The sequence below is a fragment of the Onychomys torridus genome, chromosome 21 (genome assembly GCF_903995425.1).
Source record: "Onychomys torridus chromosome 21, mOncTor1.1, whole genome shotgun sequence".
In the NCBI taxonomy this organism is placed as follows: Eukaryota; Metazoa; Chordata; class Mammalia; order Rodentia; family Cricetidae; genus Onychomys; species Onychomys torridus.
In genome coordinates, this window is record NC_050463.1 from 24,979,577 (window position 1) to 25,003,196 (window position 23,620).

General features: G+C 44.8%; 1 protein-coding gene across 1 annotated transcript in view; it reads right to left on the bottom strand.

Moving 5' to 3' along the window:
* Qpct (glutaminyl-peptide cyclotransferase) overlaps positions 1–18,786 on the bottom strand; it is a 31,967-nt gene extending 13,181 nt beyond the window's left edge. The window contains exons 1-4 of the mRNA XM_036170510.1: positions 18,639–18,786; positions 18,062–18,432; positions 7,145–7,291; positions 1,427–1,705 (exon numbers count right to left, since the gene is read on the bottom strand). Coding sequence (XP_036026403.1) covers positions 1,427–1,705; positions 7,145–7,291; positions 18,062–18,432; positions 18,639–18,786 — 945 coding nt within the window. The remainder of the gene's footprint in view (positions 1–1,426; positions 1,706–7,144; positions 7,292–18,061; positions 18,433–18,638) is intronic.
* Positions 18,787–23,620: the final 4,834 nt, after the last annotated feature.

Genomic DNA, 23,620 nt, shown 5'->3' on the forward strand with positions numbered 1-23,620 from the left:
GACTCAAATAATTTAATGAGAATTCCCATTCAACAATTCATTTCTTTCTGTTTCTTTTCTTTTTGTTATTACTGGTACTACTATTATAATCATTGTTACTTTTGCCAGACAGGGTCTCACTATGTAGCCCTAGCTCACCTGGAACTTGTTATGTAGTCCAAGATGGTCTCCAAGTGATGGCAATCCTCTTACCTCAACCTCACAAGAGCTGGGATTACAGAAATATACCACAGTGCCCACCTTGGGCCTTTCCATTTCTCATTCCAAAACCAGGTGTGTGCTATGTGGAAAGAAGGCCAAGTGGGTCACTAAGAGAAACATTTGTGCCCAGCAGAACTATGCCTTTAAGTCACACCTTGTTCATTCCATGTCCTTCTGTTAGAAATGTACATATAAAAAAATTAAAATGGCACCTCTGCTTAGAGATTCCCTCACTCGTTGCTAGGGATAGTGACCAGTTCAAAGCAGGGCACGGCAGGACAAAGGCATTATAGAAGGCTCAGAAAACAAAATGAAATGTGAAAACGGGCGTAAGAGGGTATAAACAATCCTTGCTTTCTTCAAGTTCTGCATATCCAGCAAAAACAGAACCAAATATCTCTATTACTTCCATTACAAGATAAACCTTTTATTTCTTTACTCTTATTGTATCAAAGGCTGGACCCTTCATAATGGTCAGGGTAGCGGGGAAGCATTTGTTGCCTGTGAACAAAGTTTTTGTATTCACTTTGCTGTGTTTACTGTTATGAACAGTATCAGAATAAAATGTCTCCATCTGGTTTGGCACTTTCCCCCAATACACCCTTAAGAGCACAGAAGCTGAAATAAAATCGGAGAGTCCCAGAAACACTCTGAGCTTCAGGCATAACAAAAGCTCTGCTGTGCTGGGTAAAACTAAGCCCTGATCCGCAGATGCAACAATCACACATTTCTGTCTTGCGTTTTTCATCTCGGTATGTCTGAATTACCCACACGCTGGAGAAGATCCCCACAGCCCTCCCCGACTCCAGAGCCAGCCTCTCTCCCCGAAGAAGGCTGTGTGATGCGTCACGGCTGTGTAAACAAAAAGTAAGCACTGCTCACTATAAAACACAACCCGAACACATAAGTCTGCTCCATCCTTCCTTTTGCTTCATGATTTGCAAAGAAACGTTGTGCTCAAGTGAATAGATATTCAAGTCTGAGATTTCAGTTAATGAACACACTATCATCTATCTATGAATTACTGCCCATGGTAGACATTTCAAAGCATGGGATCTTCCAAATACCACTCCTTTGATCTCATATTTTTTAACAAATTATTTTAAAATGTACCCCAAAGTTTTGATTTCCAAATGACCTTCCCCTCCGAGGGTTCTAGAATTCACAGAGTTGCTGCTGATTTTTTTTTTTTTATCCTAGGAGTCAACAAAAAGAAAGCAGATACCTTCAAGGAATGGAGTTTCTTGTCCAAGGCACGAGCTAGCTCCAACATCATTGCGCACGGCACAGCTGAATCCGTGGCTCCCACAAACACTCTGCTGTTCCATCCAGGGAAATACTTGGAGTCATAGTGGCAGGCAAGGACCAAGTGTCGTTTAGCTTCTGGGTTAAGAGTGCTGATGATATTCGAGAAGGTCCGGTACCCATAGGGCGTCTTACCCAAGAAGGTGTCGACTTCCACAACCCACTCAGCCTGAAGTCTCTGAATTCGCTGCATGATGTGCTGCTCAAAACAAACGGTTTTCATTGGTTAGCTGTGTCTCTAAAAGTCTATGTGATGCTTTCTTTGGTTGTTCTTGGAAACAGAGTCTCACTCTGTAGCCCAGGCTGGTCTGAAACTAAGGCTGGCATTGAATTGATGCTCCTTCCTTATCATACCAAACACTGGAATTACTGGCAGACATGCTTTGCATGCTTACTGGTAGTAATATCATTGCTACTGGTTGTTATTTTAGCTAATAGCAATTTCTCATTGAAAGAAGAGGCCTATCTCCCTCACTTCTAACCTTTTGCCTACTTATCCATCCCATCAGTTGTCAATATTTACCAACACTAGCAATCTGATGTAGATCTTTCTACATACTTCTCCTTGATTGCACAAACCTCACCACCATACGTGCACATATTTTTGAAAGAGGGAGGGATGTTCTTTTGTAGTAAAAGCAACCTAATTTACATAGTATTCTATCCTTGTTTTATGCACTTAACAATTTATCACGGTCAGGGTCAAATCTACAGGTCAGGGGACAAATTCATCTCAGCACTCCTAAAGACTACTTTCAATATTTATAAGAAGCTGAGGTAGTCTGTTGAGAAATTAAGCATATCAAATCTATTTGCCTCCACTCAAAGAATTACAAATGCAGCTCTCTCTTTCTCTCTCTCTCTCTCTCTCTCTCTCTCTCTCTCTCTCTCTCTCTCTCTCTCCCTCTGTGTGTGTGTGTGTGTGTGTGTGTGTGTGTGTGTGTGTGTGCCAAGTGCACAGAATGTGCTCCAAGTCCTACAAATGCTTCATGTGTAGGGAACACTAGGAGAAGGTACTAGCACCCACCTGCTGAGGGGTATAGAGGAAGTTCCCATAGCAACGGATGGCTGGGGATACGGTCAGGCCCTGCCTAAAGTAAGAATCAAATAAACAGCTCTGACCCAAGCTTTCTTTCTGTATCCAAGGTAGGTCCAGACCTGAATCTCTCGGCATCACCTCAGGGTCACTTTGGGCCTTCTGAGCAACACAGTGACTGAGGCAGGAAGTGGAGAAAGGAACAGCATGCCAGAGACTCAAAGTGTCTTCCTTAAGAATCTAAAATGTACGCCATGACAAGTTACGGCTGAGTTCATTAGTAGTTCATCTTGCCTTTCCCCCGGCCTTATTTTTCCTTGGCCTCATTTCTCTCTTTGTATTTCTTCATCCCCCTCCAGGACTGTGTTCATCTTTGTAAGGTGCCTTATTTAAAAAAAAAAATTAATCCTCAAACACAAATTAGCCATTATAAAAACTGGCAACTTGTCCCACAATTAACATCTAGAAAAGAGGGACCTTGAGATAATGAACAAATAACTCACAATAGCTGGAAACAAATGGGAGAGAATTATTTTTTTCCTCCCAAGGAAATACGGGATTTTCTATTCTAGCCAAGTCTTGTGTGGCCGACGGCCTGCTGATGTAACATGACACACAGGCAAAAAGGGCTTTGGACAAAGTGGAGCCGGAAGCTTCCAAGAAGAGGGGAACTTCAACAGAGGGGCGGAGGCTCTAGGCAAACCATCGATCTTGAAAAAGCCAAATAAACAGACGGATCCCTTTGGTCTGTGCAATCATCAAGTCAGTCTTTAACCTAAACAGCACTTTGCATCCCTCACCTTCCCTTTCTCTACGTGCTCTCTTCTCTCCAAGTCATCCAAAGAAATGTCTAGAACCTTCTCGCAACCAGCTTTCATGTCGCGCTGATTTTGTTATTCCCCACAGTTCCTATACGGTGCTTTGCTCACAGTAGTCTATCATCCGGAGTAGGAGCTGGCTGTAGCAGTAAATGTGGGTGAATGTCGTAAAAAAAATCAGATGATATAGAGCATTAGTTGTCTGACTAGAGAGAGAAATCACTGTGCATCTAAGTTTTTCCAGAGATGAAATGAGTTATCCCTAGACTTCGTCTGACTCCAGAACATCTGGTGTCCAGATGGCAAACCACTGCGTAAACTGGCTTCTTGACACTGATAGCAGCCTGAGAAACAAATTGGGATTTTAAAGTATCTGTCAAAGGTTATCTGTTAGCATTGTTCAGAAGCCTCCTCCAGAACCTCATTTCTCCTCTCAACTGTGACGTCTAACATCTATATGCAAACTAACACCCACAAAAATAATCAGCAAGAGCCCCAGACAGCTGTCCCTGAAGGAACCTTTCTGTATACAACATAAATATTTTGAGCTATCTTAGTCACTAAGATGAAATTAGGATACCAATACTTGTGATGTTTTCAGCTTTCAATTTACTTAGTCTCCAAGTCTCCGCCAGAAGTCTCCAAAGGAGGTTCCCCAAACCACTGCTTTTATTGAGATATCCCTAAGGTTTAAACATCAGTGTCTCCCTGACTCCAGGGGATCAAAGGCTGGCCCTCCAAGAGTGATGAGGGGTGAGAGCTGGATAGTCTATTATCCAGCATTCTGATTCTGGGTGAGCCAATGGGGAAAGTCATCCTAGGTTAACATTTGTAAATGGTCCTAAGTCTAATTTAATTCAACTAAAATTCTAATTTTGAGTGTCTGAGGAGCTGTGGCATCATTAGTAGACCAGGATAACTTGGAGGAAGTAGGTTCTCCCGTACTTGCACTGAGTCTCCAAATGTACAGATGTCAGGGTTCTGACCCTGCCATGGTGGAGATCCAGTTAACTTTTCTCTGGGTTCCTCCTCCCTACACAGGCTCTGGGGATCCAAACTGAAGATACTCCACACAGACACACCCCCCACTGCGGACAGTACACCAGCAATAAGCATACCTTTCACTGAAGTTCAGTTGTGTGTGACTCCCTGATTCCTTTGGTTTGCGCCTCTCTCTCTCTCTCTCTCTCTCTCTCTCTCTCTCTCTCTCTTTCTCTCTCTATCTCTATCTATCTATCTATCTATCTATATCTCTCTCGGTTTTTTGAGACAGGGTTTCTTTGTGTAGCTTTGGTACCTTTCCTGAAACTCACTTTGTAGCCCAGGCTGGCCTTGAACTCACAGAGATCCACCTGCTTCTGCCTCCTGAGTACTGGGATTAAAGGCGTGCGCCACCACCGCCCAGCTGGATATTTACTTTTGAACATTTTTTTTTAATTTTTTTATTTTGTGTATAAATGTGTCTATGTGGGGGGGGGGGGTGTGCATGTGAGGCCAGAGAGGTTCGGTTTCTCTAGAGCTGGAGTTCTAAGCAGTTGCAAGCCACTCAGTGTGGAAGTCAGGAACCATATTTGGTCCTCTGCAAGAGCAGAATGTTCTCTTAACTGCTGAGTCAGCTCCGCAGCCCCTGAATGTATGTCTTTTAAATCATAACAATACCTGTATATGCTATTTATGGCATATATTGCATAGAAGACAGAGCTTCAACAATGTTTGTTATGTTTATGGCCTCCCAGAGTCCATAAACAAGGGGCTTGGGCCTCAAGTATACATATATGTATCTGAGTGTAGATGGCCTTCTGAATCAATAGAGTGAGAAAATGGGAAAGGTTGAATCAAGTAAGTATCATAGACATGGGTTGTTTCCTAATGAGGAGCTGAAGACTTTGGAAAACAAGAATTTGGACCTTTTAAGAAAATTCTTGCCAGGCAGTGATGGTGCATGCCTTTAATCCTAACACTCAGGAGGCAGAGGCAGGTAAATCTCTGGGAGTTGGAAGCCAGCTTGGCCTATAAAGTGAGTTCCAGGACAGCCAGGACTACACAGAGAAACCTTGTCTCAAAAACAAAACAAAACAAAACAAAAACAAAAAAGCCAAAAAGAAAGAAAAGAAGGAAAAGTCTTAGGACACGGGCCTTGAGGAGACTCTGAGGTAAATATGTATACCTCACTCTCCAGTGTGCCACCAGCTGATGCTATTAGGATTCACTTATCATTGATCTAATTTCTCCCAAGCCTCCAGTTATAGAAAATCAGGCAGATCTGAGTTCAAATTGCCAGTACACACTTAACTGCAGATAACACATCCTGGGAGAGGGAGGCAGGAGGACTACCTCAAGTTTAAGTCCACCCTGGGCTACATGGTAGGTTCTAGGCCAGCCTAGATTGCAGATTGATACTGTGTATCAATATATATAATAAGAAAGGAAAGAAGGAAGTGAGGAAGGGAAGGATGGAAGTTGGCCATCATCATCACCATCATCATCATCACTACCACCACCCATCATCATCATCATCACCACTATCACCACCATCATCATCATCACCATCATCACCACCATCATCATCATCACCATCATCACCACCATCATCATCATCACCACCACCACCATCATCATCATCATCATCATCCTCATCCTCATCATCATCATCCTGCAGTGTTCCTGAGGGCTGAAAGAACTGAGTTTGTTAGGGTCTCATTAGAGGAGCTATTTAAACCAGGAAGCAGGAGGCTAAAAAGCCAACAGCATGTCTGTCAAGGCTACCCTTGGGCGATGGAAATTGCGCCATAGGGAAAGAAGGGCTGTGAACTGGGAAGGGGAAACACGCAGGTCTCTCTAGGCACAGCAGTAGCTGCCAAGGTTTTTGTCTAAGAAGTTGAGAAAGTAGAATATTCAGTAAGAGGCTTTGAGAGGCCAGACTCATTCTTCCCAAGCTGTCCCCTGAATGGGATTAGTTCAAAAACGCAGACGTGGAGAGGTAGGCGTTCATGTTGCTCAGGCAGATCGGCACAACACAGAGAAACTCAGCGTCTAGCCCAGCTTACAGCTTATTCTACCCTCTATGGCAGTGTCATCCGAACCACAGCAGGAGCATCAACAAACCTAGAAATCGGTTGAGTGGGTCACCATGAGCAGCTCCTTCAATTCACAAAACAGAATTTACAATAGCCAAGCAAATCACAAGTAATGACCATGAGCGGTTTCCCAAAAACTTTCATTACAGCTAAATATATTGTTATATATCCTTGTCTGTGAAATACATAATAGGTTTCTACTGTGGGTCAAAGTAAAGGTTTGAGGACTCTAGACAGAAGCTAATTACTGTTCATACCCGCCACGAAAAAAACAACAACAACAACATAATATCCCACAAGAAGAAAGAAGCCAGCAGCTCGGTGACTCACTCTTTCCCCAGAACTGCCTGGCAAGCACTATGAAAAGCTGTTGAAGTTGAGATTCTAGGGTCCACAAAGGTTGGTTGTGAAGTCAGGGGTGTGTTATTGAAGTGACCAAGAGTGGGGAAGTAAGTATCCTGTATTATTGCTGCTGTGGCCAAGAGAGTGGTTTTCACACACAAACTGACTTTCAGTCCATGGGTATCACTCAATCCAGAATAGACACTTACTCTCAGGTGTTCAACTTACTTTCTGGGTTACATCTGATATCTAGATGATGTATCCAGATATTACACATCTCCAAACTTTAGCCATCTTCTTATCATGCCCCACGGTAAAGCAAAGCATTCATTTACAGCCTCTGGGCATATGTACTGTGTTCTCACCTGACGGGCAGAATAGCTTCCGGGTGACCCTGGATAGCGTTCGATCAGCAGCGGTCTCAGGTCATTTTGCCACATTGCAGAAATACTGGTGCCTTCCGAAACTTGTTGAAGAGATGAAGAGTTCAAATGTGCTGGTTGGTGGTAGTTCTGTAATCAAATAAAATTATTTAGCCCGAACTTCCTGTGTTTAAGACAACATAGTACATCTGTGATCAGTAGCTCTAAAACCTCAAAATAAGAGGAACAAGGTTTATGTCATATGAGGTAAAGGACTCAACTATAAAACTGGCCCCTTGGATCTTCTAGAATTTGGCAAGTTGTCTTAAAAACAAAATTGACAGTATGCTTTCGCTGTGAGAATATTTCACACACTTACAACCTGTGTAAGTTAAAATGATTTTTTTTTTTTTGGTCAATTGCATTGTAAAACTAAGGTTTAAAAATAACAATTATGGATTCGTGAGGTGACTCAGTGGATAAGCACTTGCCAACAAGCATGGACACCTGAGTTTTATCTCTGGGACTCACATGGTGCATGGAGAGATATGACTCCAGCAAGTTGTCCTCTGAGCTACACATATACACCATGGTATACATACACACACACACACACACACACACACACACACACACACACACCACACATACACACGCACCATGGTATACAAACACACACACACATAAATAATTATAATTAAAAAATAATAATAACAGGTATATGTAGTACCAACACTTAGGAGTCAGAAGCATGAAGATCATAAATTCAAGGCTAGCCTGGGCTACGCAGACGACCCTTATGTTGAAACACCAACACACAAAAAAAAAAAACAACCATTATGACACTATTATCTGAAGAAAATGTAAAACTTAAGAAGCCACAGACAGTAAAGAAACACACTTTAGTAGCATGGCTGTTTTGTGAAAGGCAGTGTGGTCATTCAGAACTGCCTCTCAGAGAAGTTGGAGGCAACACTTCCAGCCGCCATCTCTACCGGTTCCATGAACCAGCCGGTTCTCTTCATTTATCACCCCCCAGAAAAAAAAAACTAGTGAAGAGATTTGTTCTAGATCTACACTCTCCAATACAGGAAGCTGCTAGCCACACGACTATTAAGACTTGAAAGGTAGCTAGCAAATTAAGATGTGCATTAAGTGCAATATGCATACCAGGTTTGGGGACTTATGGCTTTTATTTGTTGTTGAGGGTGCTTTGTTTTGTTTTGGGTGTTGGTAGTGGTGGTGGTTTTTTGCTTTATTTTGTTTTTGTTTTTGAGACGGGTCTCACTATGTCTCCTTGACTTAACTGGAACTCATTATGTAGACCAGGCTGGCCTCCAATCCTGGGATTAAAGGTGTGTACTACCAAACTTGGCAAATATACCAGTTTTTAAGACACTTTTATTTAAAAAAAAAAAAAGAAATTACGACATTCATATTTTTCTGGTTATATACTGAAACAATTTTCAATATGCTGTAAGTGAAATAATTGTTAAAAATAACTTCACTTTTTACGTTTTAACATAGCTGCTAGAACATTTTATATTATATTCCTAGGGGCTAAATGCTTGGTTAAGAGCACTGGCTCCTCTTCCATAGGGCTTCGTTTTAATTCCCAGCACCTATATAGTGGCTCATAACCATATAAAACTTCAGTCCTAGGGAAATTCAATGTCTTCTTCCGGTTTCTGTGGACATAGGGCACATACACGGTACATAGACATACATGCAGGCAAAACACATATACACACTGTGCTCACTAATTTTTTTTTGTGTGTGTGTGTGGAGCTGAGGATCAAACCCAGGGCTTTGCGTTTGCTAGGCAAGCACTCTACCACTGAGCTAAATCCCCCACCCATGCTCACTAATTTTGTGTCAACTTGACACAGGCTAGAGTCATCTGAGAGAAGAGAACCCTAAGTGAGAAAATGCCTCCATAAGATTGAGCTGTAGGCAAGCATATAAGGAATTTTCATAATTAGTGATTGTGGGGAGGGCCCAGCCCAGGGTGGGTGGTGCCATTACTGGGATGGTGGTCCTGTGTTCTATAAGAAGGTGGGCTGAGCAAGCCATGGAAAGCAAGCCAGTAAGCAGCACCCCTCTGAGACCTCTCCATCAACTCCTGCCTTCAGGTTCCTGCCCTGCGTGAGTTTCTGCCCTGACTTCCCTCACTGGTGGACCGTTTCCTGGAAGTATAAGCTGAAATAAACCCTTTCCTCCTCAAGTTACTTTGGTCATGGTTAATAACCCTAAGTACAACACATATAATAAAATAAAAACAAGACTTAAAAATAAAATGATATGTCTGCAATCTATTTCATTTTAATTTCTCTTTCTCTCTCCCCCCTCCCTTGTGTGTGTGTGTGTGTGTGTGTGTGTGTGTGTGTGTGTGTGTGGTGTGTGTGTGTGTGTGTGGTGTGTGTGTGTGTGTGTGTGTGTGGTGTGTGTGGGGTGTGTGTGTGTGTGTGTGTGTGTGTGTGTGGTGTGTGGTGTGTGTGTGTGTGTGTGGTGTGTGTGTGTGTGTGTGGTGTGTGTGGTGTGTGTGTGTGTGTGGTGTGTGTGTGTGTGTGTGGTGTGTGTGTGTGTGTGTGTGTGTGTGTGGTGTGTGTGGTGTGTGTGTGTGTGTGTGTGTGTGTGTGTGTGTGTGGTGTGTGTGGTGTGTGTGTGTGTGTGGTGTGTGTGTGGTGTGGTGTGTGTGTGTGTGTGTGTGTGTGTGGTGTGTGTGTGTGTGGTGTGGTGTTTTTGTGTGTGGGGGGTGTGTGTGTGGGGGTGTGTGTGTGTGTGTGGTGTGTGTGTGTGTGTGTGGTGTGTGTGTGTGTGTGGTGTGTGTGGTGTGTGTGTGTGTGTGGTGTGTGTGGTGTGTGTGTGTGGTGTGGGTGTGGTGTGGTGTGTGTGTGTGTGTGGTGTGGTGTGTGTGTGTGTGTGTGTGTGTGTGGTGTGGTGTTTGTGTGTGTGTGTGTGTGTGTGGTGTGTGTGTGTGTGGTGTGGTGTTTTTGTGTGTGTGTGTGTGTGTGTGTGGTGTGTGTGTGTGTGGTGTGGTGTTTTTGTGTGTGTGTGTGTGTGTGTGTGGTGTGTGTGTGTGTGGTGTGGTGTTTTTGTGTGTGTGTGTGTGTGTGTGTGTGTGTGGTGTGTGTGTGTGTGGTGTGGTGTTTTTGTGTGTGTGTGTGTGCACACACACACACGTGCGCGGCCATTATGGGACATAGTGTATATGTGGAGGTCAGAAGACTACCTCAAGTGTTGGTCCCCACCTTCCATCTTGTTTAGGACAGGGTTTCTTTGCTGTTTGTGTCTGCTGCATACACCAGGCCCACTGGCCGACAAGCTTCAGGGGCTTTTCCTGTCCCAGTCTTTCATCTTACCACAAGAGCATTAGGATTGCAGACCCTCACACTACTCATCTAGCTCTTACATGCATTCTGGGGACTCAAACTCATGTCCTCGTGCTTGCTGACAGCAAGCACTTTAACGCACTGGGCCTTCTTCCTAATCCTCGATATCTATTTCTATCAATATGGACAACTGTCTAACTGGCTACATAGGAACTCTTTTAAACCATCAGCTAAATTATTGTACATTCTATTAAAGTTTATAATACTCTTTAGGGCACTTAGATGTGAAAATGAAACTTAAAAAGCTAAATAGACCTAATGTTCAAATGTATACCCTGAGTATGACTTTATACATGATGTATTTTCTTATGACACCAAAGTGAGGAGTCAGACATTCGGTACAAGTTCATCAGACACTCAGATGAAAGTGGTACTCCTCCGCAAAGGGAAGTGGAGGTTGATCAAATGCCTTCTTCCCTAATGAGAAGGATGAGGGTGACGTGGGACACTGAGTCCTTTGGAATTCAAAACGGAAACTGAGGGATAAAAGATTCAACTAGAGACTCTACAGTCACATAAACTCATAGGAGGGCATGAAAGCAGAAACAAAGTCGGGTACAAGGGGAACTAGTAAGTGTGTATGGAAGGAAAGGTTGCAGAGCACGGGAGGTAGACTGAGTCTAAAGTACATTACACACTTGGGTAAAAATGGCCTTATGGAGCCCTGCACAACAGACAAGTGTATTTCCCAAGCAAATTTGTTATTGAAGCCTTTAAATCCCTTAGGACTTCCAGGATCTAAGTCTTCATGGTAGACCTTAAACAGCACTTGAAGAAGGAGAAAGAGGAGGAGGAGGACAAGGAGCAGGAGGAGGAGGAAGAGGAGAAGGAGGAGAAGGAGGAGATCGAAGCTAAAAGACAGAAACAATTGAAATGTGAAGTGAACTCCATTACCATCGTTGTTCCTTAACCCTCCAAGAAAAACCCGTCTCTCTCCTCTCCGGCTGCCCTGAAAGCTCCATGGTATGCTGCTGGCTCCCATTCATCATGTTTTGGCCATCTAGCATCCAAAGTACCAAGCATCCAGGACCTAGCATCCAGGTACTTTGAGGTCGTATCTCTTAGGGTCTTGGCATCCCAGCAAGGCAATCCGCCCTTCAAACTGGTTCCCTTTCTTTTCACCCTCAAAATTCCTGTCTTCTTCAGGCTCCAGCCTGAAGGCCACGTCTCAGGGGTTGTGTTTAATGTCTGTATTTCATATTAGTCACAAGCTCTAGGAAGGCTAGAACTGTCTCCGAGTTGTGTCACAAGGGGGTGGTTCACACTGAGCACCCAGTAACCGCGGAGTAATTTCAAGTCATGGACAGATAAACTAAGCATTTTTCTGAAACGATCTTGGCTATAAACACGTTTACATAGTAGAAAAGTAAAATGCACATCTCTGTCTTCATAAATACGAAGCCAGAGCTGAATGCACATGCGGCTATAAAAGCCAGAAGAGGCATGTGGCTCTGTCCCAATTCCGGTGGTTACCTGTTACAAGGGGACAAGACATTTCCATGTTTGTGAGCTTTGTTCTTTTTTTAGTTTCTGCTCAATGCTTCTGGCAATTCACAGCTCACTGGCCCAGGGCAGTCACAGTGACAAATAAGAACTCCATGTCAAATTCTGGGTCAGAGGCCAGCAAGATGTGCCAGTAGTTACAGGTGTTGGCTTGCCAAGCCTTTTGACCTGAGTCCAACCCCCAGATTCTATATTATAGGAGAGAACTGGTTCCAGCAAGTTGTCCTTTGACACACACATACCCCCACACTACATAAATAAATGAATAGACATTCTTATTTATGCAATTATTTTATCAGTGGCTCCTTTCTATTCATCACGCATTGCTCCACCCCAGAGCCAACCTAGTCACTGTGGCCAGAGTTCTTCATTTCATGTCCACAGTGAAAAGAAATCAAAGTTATGTTTAAATGCATGCTTTATAGACGCTTGAAAAAAAAAAAAAAAATCTCAGTGCTGGGTGGTGGCGGCGGCGCACACCTTTAATCCCAGCACTCAGGAGGCAGAGCCAGGCGGATCTCTGTGAGTTCGAGGTCAGCCTGGTCTCCAAAGTGAGTGCCAGGAAAGGCACAAAGCTACACAGAGAAACCCTGTCTGAAAAACCAAAAAAAAAAAAAAAAAAAAAAACTTGAAAGACAAGAAAAACAAGAATAAAATAAATATCCCTCCAGCATCTCTATATTGGTTCCTTTTCACAAAAACAATTTAAGGGATGAAGGGTTCAGTTTGCCCAGTTTGAAGGCCTTCCATGCAGAGAAAACATGGCGGCTAGCACATGAGACCTCGGGTCACATAATATCCACAGTCAAGAAACAGAAGGAGATGAATGTTGCTGCTTTGCTTGTTTTTCTCTTTTCGTCCAGTCTAGGGCTCTACCCTGTGACGTGGTACCACTCACATTTAGGATGTGTCTTCCCACCTTGGTTAACCCAATCTAGGATCTCCTCCACAGACCGGCATGGAGGCTTGTCTCCTACGTAGATCTACACTGTCAAACTGATGATCCGCAGTGAAGCATCACACCCTCGAACTGCAAAAGAAACTGTGTATGAAAGCTCCGTGACAAGTAAGTCTTAGTAGCCGATAGTAAGTTCAGCAGACAGACCCATGGAGGCTCCTGAATACTGAGACTTTCAAGTTCTCTTCAACCTCCTGAGCTAAACTGCAAAAATGGTGGATTTCTTAAGTGCGCTTCAACAAAGAGCTCTTTCCCCGTTTTTTTCTGGGACCAGATGCATCTGCAGAGTCACAGAAATAACAAACTTCCTAGCTCTTGAAGAACACTTAAAGCAAAATGACCACAGTCCATTATGCAAGCCCCTTGACTCACAAAAAGGCCCCTGAGGAAAACCGGGTAACTCACACATGCTAAACAGTGCACCTCCCACTAAAGTAGCGATTCTCAGCCTTTGGGGCTCGAGTGACCCTCTCCTGGGGGTCGTCTAAAACCATCAGAAAGCACAGATATTTACATTACAGTTCATAAAAGTAGCAGAAATTACAATTATGAAGTAGCAACAAAAATAAATTTTATGTTTGGGGGTCACCGCCGCAAGGGTCACAGCGTTGGAAGGTGGAGAACCACTGGACTAAAGGAATCTTACTCTGAGAACTCACTAGCTACAAAAACTTGTTTCGAAACAAGTAAGACGAATGTGGGAAGAAAGGGAAGAAAGAATCACTACAAGTCTGAAGCCAGCCTGACCGACACGGTGAGTTCCAGGCCTACGGCAGAGCCGTACAGTGATAACTCCGCCCCCAACCAACCAACCAAAACCAAAGGGCATTAGGCCCAATGGCAAATGTAAACCGCAAGCTTATTCTGGGTTTATTTCAATGGAAAGGTACTGTGGCAGTTTCTATGGGTGCCGCCAACATTCTCAGAGGGGCGAGGAGGCTCTGTTACAGCCCTGGCCTTGTCTTTTCATCCAGGCAGAAAGGACAATGAAGTCTGCTCTAGGTGACAAGAATCTTTCAGCTAAAACACAACTGTGAACCAGATAGCCTGAAACATCTCCTGCCTAATCACACGGTCCCAGGCCAGAGGGTTTCGTTAACGTAATTTGGAGAGGTGGCCTCGCTCGAAGAGGGAATGAAAGTTTTAAAACACTGAATGTGAAGGAGATCGTTACCGAAATAGAGCCAATTCAAGCTTCTGCTTTTATGAGCATTCCAGACAGTCTTCAGATTAAACTTTTGCTACCTGTAAGTTCCACTCAGCCAGCACTTAGGAAATGTGTGTGGGAGCCACAGATGGTGCAAATGCAGAAGGAAAGGGGTTGGACCCTGACCAAGATACTGCCTTTTTGTCCAGTGGGAAGAGGTTTGCTTCGTAAAATCAGAACGGAGAGGGAAATATGACAACCGAGGGACCAATCCCAACTCCCCGTTTAATAGCTATGTGTAAGAAAAGTTTCCTAATGTGTAAAGTGGACATCACGGTTCTTATCCACCAGACAGTAGAGACTCCAAGATGACATTTGTTTGTTTTTTTCTCATCTACTAACACCCAGGTCCTCACTGACCCCTCTGTCCCAGCCTTAAAGGCTCCTGCTTCCAGAAAAGTCACACAGATGGAAAAGTGGATGGGTAAAAGAGCTTAGAGCCATGGAGAAGGGGAACTCCTTTTAGAATAAGATGTGGTGCAGAAGCAGAAGCATGGGAAATATTGCAGCGAGCGGTTCACAGTTTTTGAGAGCCTCCTCTGGGTACTTCAAAACCTTTACCTCTCCACCTCTAACATGGCTTGAATGTTCCTGACTCACCTTTGTCACAATAAAGGACGATTCTCCCAGTTAAAATATGTTGCATCTCAGCTTGATTGACAGAGATTTGCAAATAACCTCAACGTTCAAGGCAAAGAAATAAATTATCAAGTTATGCTTTCAGCTTACTGCAAGATTCAGGACATGCTATTAATCATATGAAACCGTGTGTACAATTACGAGCTCTGCAGCAAAATACTTACATGTATTTATTTTAAAACAATTAAAATGTGTTGCAGCCAGGCAGTGGTGGCGCACGCCTGTAATCCCAGCACTCGGGAGGCAGAGGCAGAGGCAGGTGGATCTCTATAAGTTCAAGGCCAGCCTGGACTACAAAGTGAGTTCCACACAGCCTCCAAAGCTACAGAGAAACCCTGTCTCCAAAACAAACAACAAAAAAATGTGCTGCACCTTTAAGGTAAGCTAGCCACTGCACTGTTGCATACGCTCATTCAATCCTTATAACAACCTGAAATGTAACATTATTATTCATCTCTATAATATATCTCTGTGTGTGCGCGCGCGTGCGTGCGTGCGTGCGTGCGTGCGTGCGTGTGTGTGTGTGTGTGTGTGTGTGTATATGTGTGTATGTGTGTGTGTGTGTGATTGCGTGCATAACACCCAAAAGATTAAAAGGTATTATCTAAAGATTGAGATTGTGGGTGGTGGTTGTTTTCTTTTTAGAATACTTTTTCTTGTATTTCTGGTTTTCTAGAATGAGCACATGTTACATTCACAACTAGGACACTTCAAGGGAAGCTGCACAGCTTATCTCCTTGAACCTAACATTCCTTTTAAAACATAGGAAGCCCTTCAAAAGCCAGCAGTTCCCATCTAAAGGAGAATTGATTTGATGAGATTATCTTTTTTAACAACTAAGCCCAAAGAACAGGTCTGGAGTCACGGAAAGGGGCAGGGGGGGGGGGGATTCAGGAACAGTCCTTCTAGATGTGCATCAACCTTCGGCATCAAGATGACTTTAAAACTGGAGGAGGGAGGTCCAGGAACTGGAGCCTAGGGGTGGGAGAAGAAAAGATGCCCCAAATGTGCTTCCGGATTCAGAATGCCACTTGGGGTCCACTTGGCCCAGAGAGGTAGAGTTAGGGTTAAGGTAAGATTGAAAAAAGCTCTTTCTCTGTCCTCCAACCCACACATCAACACACACACACACACACACACACACACACACACACACTATCTCTCTCTCCCCTGGGCTATCTAGACACTGTTTCTGGGTCAGCCAATACTTATCTACCTTAAAAGAGAGAGTGTGTGAAAAGGAACAGGAGAGAACAGAGCATAAGCCAAACTCTAACACCCCAATTCACTAGCTTAACAATCCTCTTTCCTGGTCTCCAAATGGAGATAAACTCAGTCTTCCACAGGGCACTGTGAAATTCGAGCGAGATGGTTTTATATGTCTGACAACTGGTACCCTCCAGTCAATACCCTTTAATACACATACACATGTGGGCCCAGCTGGGGGGGGGGGGTGTAATCATTTATAATGTTTCTATGAAAGGTTTCTAGGCTTCGAATCATTAAATCATGGTAGTAAACACAGCCATAAACTAGGATTGATCTGCTTTTGCCCATCAGATGCCCACTAAAAGAGACACACCTTTATTTCCAAACAAAGGCAATGGATTTCAAAACTGATGTTTTCCTTATCACATCTCCTGTTAGCAGACCTGTGCACCAAGAGAGCACACCTCATCTGATTAAAATAGTCAATTGTCATAAAAGGCAGGAAGGCTTGTATTTTAGTGTGGCCTGATTCATTTCCCAGGCTACCAAGTGTAGCTAGCTGCCGGGAAGATTTTATGAACAGGAGCAGGAGGAGCTATTAACCGAGAAATGTCATGGCTGACTGTCACTTGTGTCTTTTGAATGTTTACTTTCCCAGTGAAACCACCCCTAGAAGCTTCTTAAAATAAAGGAAATAGAAATTCACATTTCAAGAGACATTTCCCAAAAGTTAAACTCTCATTAGTTCAAAACATTTTAAGAATCACAGAATAGTCTCCCACCTAAAAACACCCCTGCCTACTACTGCTGTCCACAGACAGGTCCTGGGTGTGGCTCGGCTCCTTCTAACCCATTTAGATCTGTCTTAAAGATACATTTGGCCTGATGCCATATTCTGGTTTTAATATCTCCTTCCCAATGCTTGACCTCCTGAGTACTCCAAAACAGCTGAAGAAGAGGATTTTGCTCAATTGCTTGGGCAGCACTTTGGAGCCTCTGTGGGAAATTGTTTTACTCATCCTGGAGTGACCGGAGTTGGCTTCCCTCACCCACGCTAGGCTCCTGGTGTAAATGGGGGGTCTGTTGGGAGTCCTGAAGGGAAGCTGGCTAAGCCGGAGCTCACCTGAAGTGGACCATTCATATACATGCGCATGAGACGAACTGGGAATGAACATTTCAGACGTTCAGCAACACTGAGGGCTTTTAAAACAGTCATTTAAGTAATGTTGTCGAAAGTTTATATCCCTAGACTGCTGCTACTCACAGTTTCTTTAAAGGCATGCCATTTTACTCCCAAACCATCAACAATGGCACAGCGCTTAGCAATTTCATGACTTCAAAACTGTTGAGCAAGAAAATGAAGTAATTGTGACTCTATTTTCTACACACAGAGAGACTTGGCAAAAATCATTTGTATTCTGAATCCCTTAAATTGAGATTTCCACAACTCGATTCATTTATCGGAAAAACACCATAAGCCTCTTTTAAATTTAAATATCTAACAATACGCTGGCGCCGAGTCCCCAAGGAAACTCAATCCCCACGGAGCATCCTTGAACGCAGTAGTTGGGGGTTCGCGGGCACACCCCTCACTAGTCTAGGCACCCAGGAGCTCCGCGAGCCCGGGGATCCCTGGCCTCCGGGGTCTCGAGCGGGCGGTGGCGCCCCCATGCCCCTGTTCTTGCACCGCGGGCGAGACACACTTCCTATGCTTATCAGCACCCCCATCACAGCGCTGCCAAAGGGAGGCGGGTGACATCACCCAGCCCCCAGGCGTCTCCAGCGCAGCCCCGAGAACCTGCCCTGGCCCTGGCGCCCAGCTTGGGAAAGAGAGCGCTAGCTCCCAGGTGCGGGGTGGGGACTGGACCCTCGGCAGGGGGACAGCATCTCTGACCCCCCATTCCACCACCACCACACCCCCCCCGCGCTAGTGCAGGAAGAGATGGCCCAGTCCCGGGTCTTGGCACCCTCCAGGAGCCACTCAAGTACAGCATGCTGAAGCGGCCCCTCACCTTCTCCTGTGTCCAGGGAGTGGTGTCGGGACTCTGAGTCCTGGCTGTCTGAGACAAGACAGCCGCCAGCTGCAGCAGCAGCAGCAGCAGGTGGACGGTGCCCACGACGCGCCGCCGGCTGTCGCCGCCGCCTGCCATCTCTGCAAGAGTGTGTGGACGCGGATTCCCCGGGCCGCCGGCGGTCACGAGCCCGGGAACGCGCGCCGGTCGCCTGCCCCCGCGTCTCCACCCTTGGGTTGACTGTGCCCGCCTCCCCGTCGCCTCCGGTGGCCTCCCGCTGCGCTGCGCTAGCAGAAGCCCGCAGCCCTCCGGCCCCCAGACGCCAGCAAGCCAGGGGACTGGGCTGCCCTGGGTGACACGAGCTTTGGAATCTAAGGAACAAAGAAGGCCACTTCCTTATCTTGGAGAGGATGAAGGAAGAGCACAGGAAAGCCTTTTCTGTAATCTCCAGCGCCATAAAGGGGGAGTAATAGAAAGGAAGGGGGTTTAACAGGCCCTGGGGGGGCTGTCAGTGGTTTGGGGCATCTCTTTGTAGATGAGGTTCGGACAGAGTCAGTATTTGTGCAGTGCTCTGTACCAGGCACCGTCCCAGGTTCCTTCGAGGCGCCCCTATCTAATTTGCTCGCCCCATTCAACACTTGTGGAAACTGGAACCTCCCTGGAGAAAGCCTGGAGTGGAAGCCCCCGGGAAAAGCGTTTCCTCCAGAAGCCACTACCATTTCCATCTTGTGTGTCTTTTCCCCCGCAAAGAGTAACTGTTCCTTTAAGAGACAGACTACCATATCCCCAAATTGACAGGCAAGGTTGAAGTAATTACTGAAATATAAGGGATTTAAAATATTATAGTGGCTCTGAGGACAATTACTTCTAATATCTGTCTCCAAAAGAAAAGGCCTAAGTCAAATTTTAGGTGGCCCTCTACCTCCATAGGGTCGGCATCGGGCATTCTACTAACCACAAATCGAAAATAATGGGTTTGGTTTTTTTTTTGGGGGGGGGGGGGTGGTTATTGTTTGTTTTGTTTTTTGAGACAAGGTTTCTCTGTGTAACAGCTCTGACTGTTCTGGAAGTCACTCTGTAGACCAGGCTGGCCTCAGACTTACAAAGAGCCATCTGCCTCTTCCTCCTGAGTGCTGAGATTAAAGTCCAGTGCTGCCGTTGTGGCCACCACCACTACCAGCCCACCCCCTCACCCTGGCAAATAATGGGGGTTTGTATCTGAGCTGTATGTGAACAGCCCCCGCCCCAATGTCCTTAAAGAATATAATACTCATTTACATGGTATTAACTGTTATAAGCAAGCAATGGCTGATTTAAACTCTATGGAAGGATTCCATTTTATATGCAAATGTTATGTCATTTGAATACAAGGCATTGCATATCTGTGGATTAGGATATATAGAGAGAAATACTAGAAGCAATCTCCTGCAGACACTGGGGCGGGGGGGATGATTTTGGTTTTTTGTTTGTTTGTTTGTTTGTTTTTTGGGTTTTTTTGGTTGTTTTTTTGTTTTGGTTTTGGTTTTTTTGTTTTTTGGTGTTTTTTTGGTTTTTTTTTTGTTTTTTTGCTTCATAAGTCATTATTACCCAGACAATCCTACTTTAAATATAAAAACAAACAAACAACCTGGCTGGATATGGTTTCAGTGTAAAGCACAAGTGTTCACTCCCCAATATGCAGGAGAAGGGGACCAGGACTGGCAGATCAGTTTAGTGGGAGAGACCTTTGAACCTTGGCTCAATTCTCAGCAGGGCAGAAAAGAAAGATGGGGGTGGGGTGTATTTTGTCCGTCAGTTTCTGGCCTAAAGTGTGAGGGTGGTTTCTTCTTCCACGGTGAGGATAAGAGTTCCTTCTGTCCCTAGCTGGCTCCCAGCTACACAGAGCTCCTAGAAAAACCAGAACAAAGGCATGAGGAAGTATTTCCTAGCGATCAAAGTTGATGGTAATGAAATCTGTCAGAAACTCAGAAACACACAAGTGCACGCATACACACACACACACACACACACACACACACACACACACACACCTTCCTTGGCTGCAGGGCGTTTTTTAAGAAGAGGACAAGCTAGGGACACGGTTCTGCCACTGTCTGGAGCTGCAGGGGAAAACAGAATCACCTACAAGACTGCTATAACTATATTCCAGCCTGGGGTTTGAGTGGCAGTTTAAATATCCAGGCTAATGGGAGGCAGTTTCCTTGGGACATCCAAGGACAGTTCTCATAACCAGACCACTTTAGAAAGCTTCTTTTGGATCAGTATTCAGAACACTACCAGTATCCTTCCTCTCCGTGACAAAGCCCACTGAGAAATAGTAGGTTTCCTAAATGGTTAAGGAGTGAAGAAACTATCTTGCTTACCTTAATTGCCTTCTGTTTTCACAATATGACTCCTTAGAGAGAGAGAGAATGCAGAAATGCCAAGCCTATCTATGAAAGAAAATGTGAACCGCCATCGCCTGCTAAGTAAAAGCCATTCAAAATAAAACTGCGGAATTACTTAAGCTGAAACGTTAACACATCACTTGGCAATGGCCCCTTCTCCCTGGAGTTCTCTGATTTGGGTTCTTTTTTTCAGTCAAGTGCTCTTGCACTTTGGCATCCACAGGAAGCAGACTCTGAAGCAGTTTAGAAAGCGGGATGTGTTGGGGGAGTGCCCTTGGGACAAACCCTCCTGGGAGGAACAGGAGAGGGCAGGGGGAGAAGTCCACATCCAAGTGACATCCATTAGGGAGCCGCTGGGCTGAAAGAGCTGTAGTGGTTGTCCTGTGACGGGCCAAAATGGTTGGGGCTTGATCGCCCCACTTCGACGGAGGGAATTCTGCAAGGGGCTCCCTTGCCGAGAGAGCTGCAGCCAGCAGCACTCCTAACAGCTGGAGGAGCCCTCCCCGGAAGGGAGATCTAAGCAGTGCATGTCTGTACAGCCAAATGTACTCAGGGACAAATGTCGGAACTTGTACGTGCTTTAGATATTTCATGTAGTGACTGATCTCGATCAATTGTGAGTTTTCACTCCTTCAAACACTTTCCTTACAACCTCCCACAAATCTACAAATCCCTACCTTCTCACTCACACCTCTTGATTCTTTTGTGGGGGTGAGGGGGGTGCGGTGAAGTTTATTGATGGTTCCCTAAGCACCCCCCCTTCTCCTGGAGATCTGAGGTGGACAATGTGAGGGGGAATGCTCAACGTGTTAGGAGCTGAGTTGGGACAGGGTGGTCCGGGGCTTCTTGCTCCTTGGAAGTCATGTGGGCCATGAGGTCCATCACCCTGTTGCCATAGCCATATTCATTGCCATTATCAGGAAATGAACTTTACAACATTGTTGTCATCGTCGTCAAGAGCAATACCAACCCCAGCAACAAAGGTGGAAGAGTAGGCATCACTCATAGGAGACAAAGGAGACAAGCTGGTCCTCACTGTAGCCCAGGATGCCCTTTAGTGGGCCCTCCGATGCCTTTTTCACCACCTTGATGCCTTCATCCTTGGCAGCTTTCTCCACACGGCATGTCATACCCATCATGGATACACTGGGGACAGGAACATGGAAGGCCATGCCCGTGAGCTTCCTGTTCAGATCTTGGATGGCATTGCCCACAGCTTGCACAGAGTCAGTGGATGCAGCCCCAGAGCCATCATGCCACAGCTTCCCAGAGGGTCATCCAAAGTCTTCTGGGTGGCAGTGATCTCATGGACTATGGTCATGAGTCCCTCCCTGATATGGAAGTTGTCATGGATGACCTTGGTGGGCGGGTGGGGGGTGCTAAGTTGTTGGTAGGGCAAGAGGCAATGCTGATAATCTTGAGTGAGTGAGTTGGCTGTCACACCTCTTGCAGTTCACATCCATCACAAACACTGGGGCGTCGGCAGAGGGGGCACAGATGATGACCCTTTTGGCGCTATCCCTTGAAGTAGACCTTGGCCTTCTCTGTGGTGGTGAAGATACCACCATTCCCCCTATCTGATGTTGGTGGTATCTCACTCCTAGAAGACAGAGATGGTCTTCCTGTTGATGGCAAGGTTCCTGTCCTCAACCTTGACTGTGCTGTGGATGTTGTTGTAGGTGGAATCATACAGGAACATATAGACCATGTAATTGAGGTCAATGATGGGGTTATTGATGGCAACAGTATCCATTCTGAAAGAGTTGAAGGCATTCCTGGTGACCAGGCACCCAATACAGCCCAATCCATGCACTCCTACCTTCACCATTATGTATCAGAAAGGAGTCTGGCACCGCACAAGAAGTTGTGGCTGTCTCCGGAATGGAGGGAGGGGGAGCAGGGAACCGCTCTTGATTCTTACACACCCAAAATACCCTTCTTTCACCTTTCTTCACTCATTCTTCCATTCCTCCTTCATTCTAGAACTTTCTGGAAATTCTTGACATTTGCTTTATTTTTCTGCTGCAACTTTTCCTGTTTTCAAATTCTTCCCATGGAAAATAATTAATAAACTTTGCGTTGTAGACGTTGAAGATGCTGTACATAATGGTACCTTGTCTGAAAAAAAAAAAGGAATAAAAATAGAATTAAAAACACATAAATGTTTGAATATATAAATGAAGGGTGAAAAGAGATGTTTGTAGTTATATTTTTTACTGCAGTGCACACAGTGGAAAACATAAGAGGAAGAGAAAAGAGAAGAAAAACTAGCTGGTACCACTTAAGGATCCACCAATAGAGCCTAAAGACATGGCTCAGTGGTTAAGAGTGCTTGCTCTACAATCATGAGGACCAGAGATCTGATCTCAGCAGCCACATAACAAGCAGGTACCCCCAAGTGTTTGAATCCTACATCTGGGGGAGCGGAGTCAGGAGGATTGTTAGGGCTTGTTCAGAGAGAGACAATTCCTCAAGTGAATAGTAGAGGCTCATATCATGTTCCTTGTGTGAAGGTCAAGGGACTGTCTGCTGGAATCAGTTCTTTCCTTTGACCACAAACTAAGGTCATCAAATTTGGCAACTAGCACCATTAGCCACTGAGCCATCTTTTTCTTTTCTTTTTTTTTTTTTTTTTTTACAACAGGGTGGTTTCTCTGTGTAGCTCTGGCTGTCCTGGAACTCACTTCACAGACCAGGCTGGCCTTGAACTCACAGAGATCTGCCTGCCTCTGCCCCCTGAGTGCTGGGATGAAAGGTGTGTGCCACCATCGCCCGGCCCACTGAGTCATCTTACCCAACCCATTTTTACATTAAAAATGGATTTAATATAGACAGCATACTGATAAGTCTTGCTTTTTTATATAATTGGACTACAGATGGTTTTTTAAAAGAGGTGATTATATTTAATGTGCTAATATATATAAACTTTACTACTTATTTTTATGTATTCTATCAGGTTTTCGTTCATTTTTACCACTTTTTATGATTGCCATGATTAACTGACTTTTTAAGAATATTTCCTTTTTTATCTCTTTTGTGGATTTACCTACTCAGGCTTTGTGGTTTTTGTTTTGGGGGTGTTGGGAATTTTTATTGGTGTTTGTATATATATGTTTGTCTTAGGACTTATAGTATACATTTTTACTGTATCAAAATCTTAAAAGAATCACTT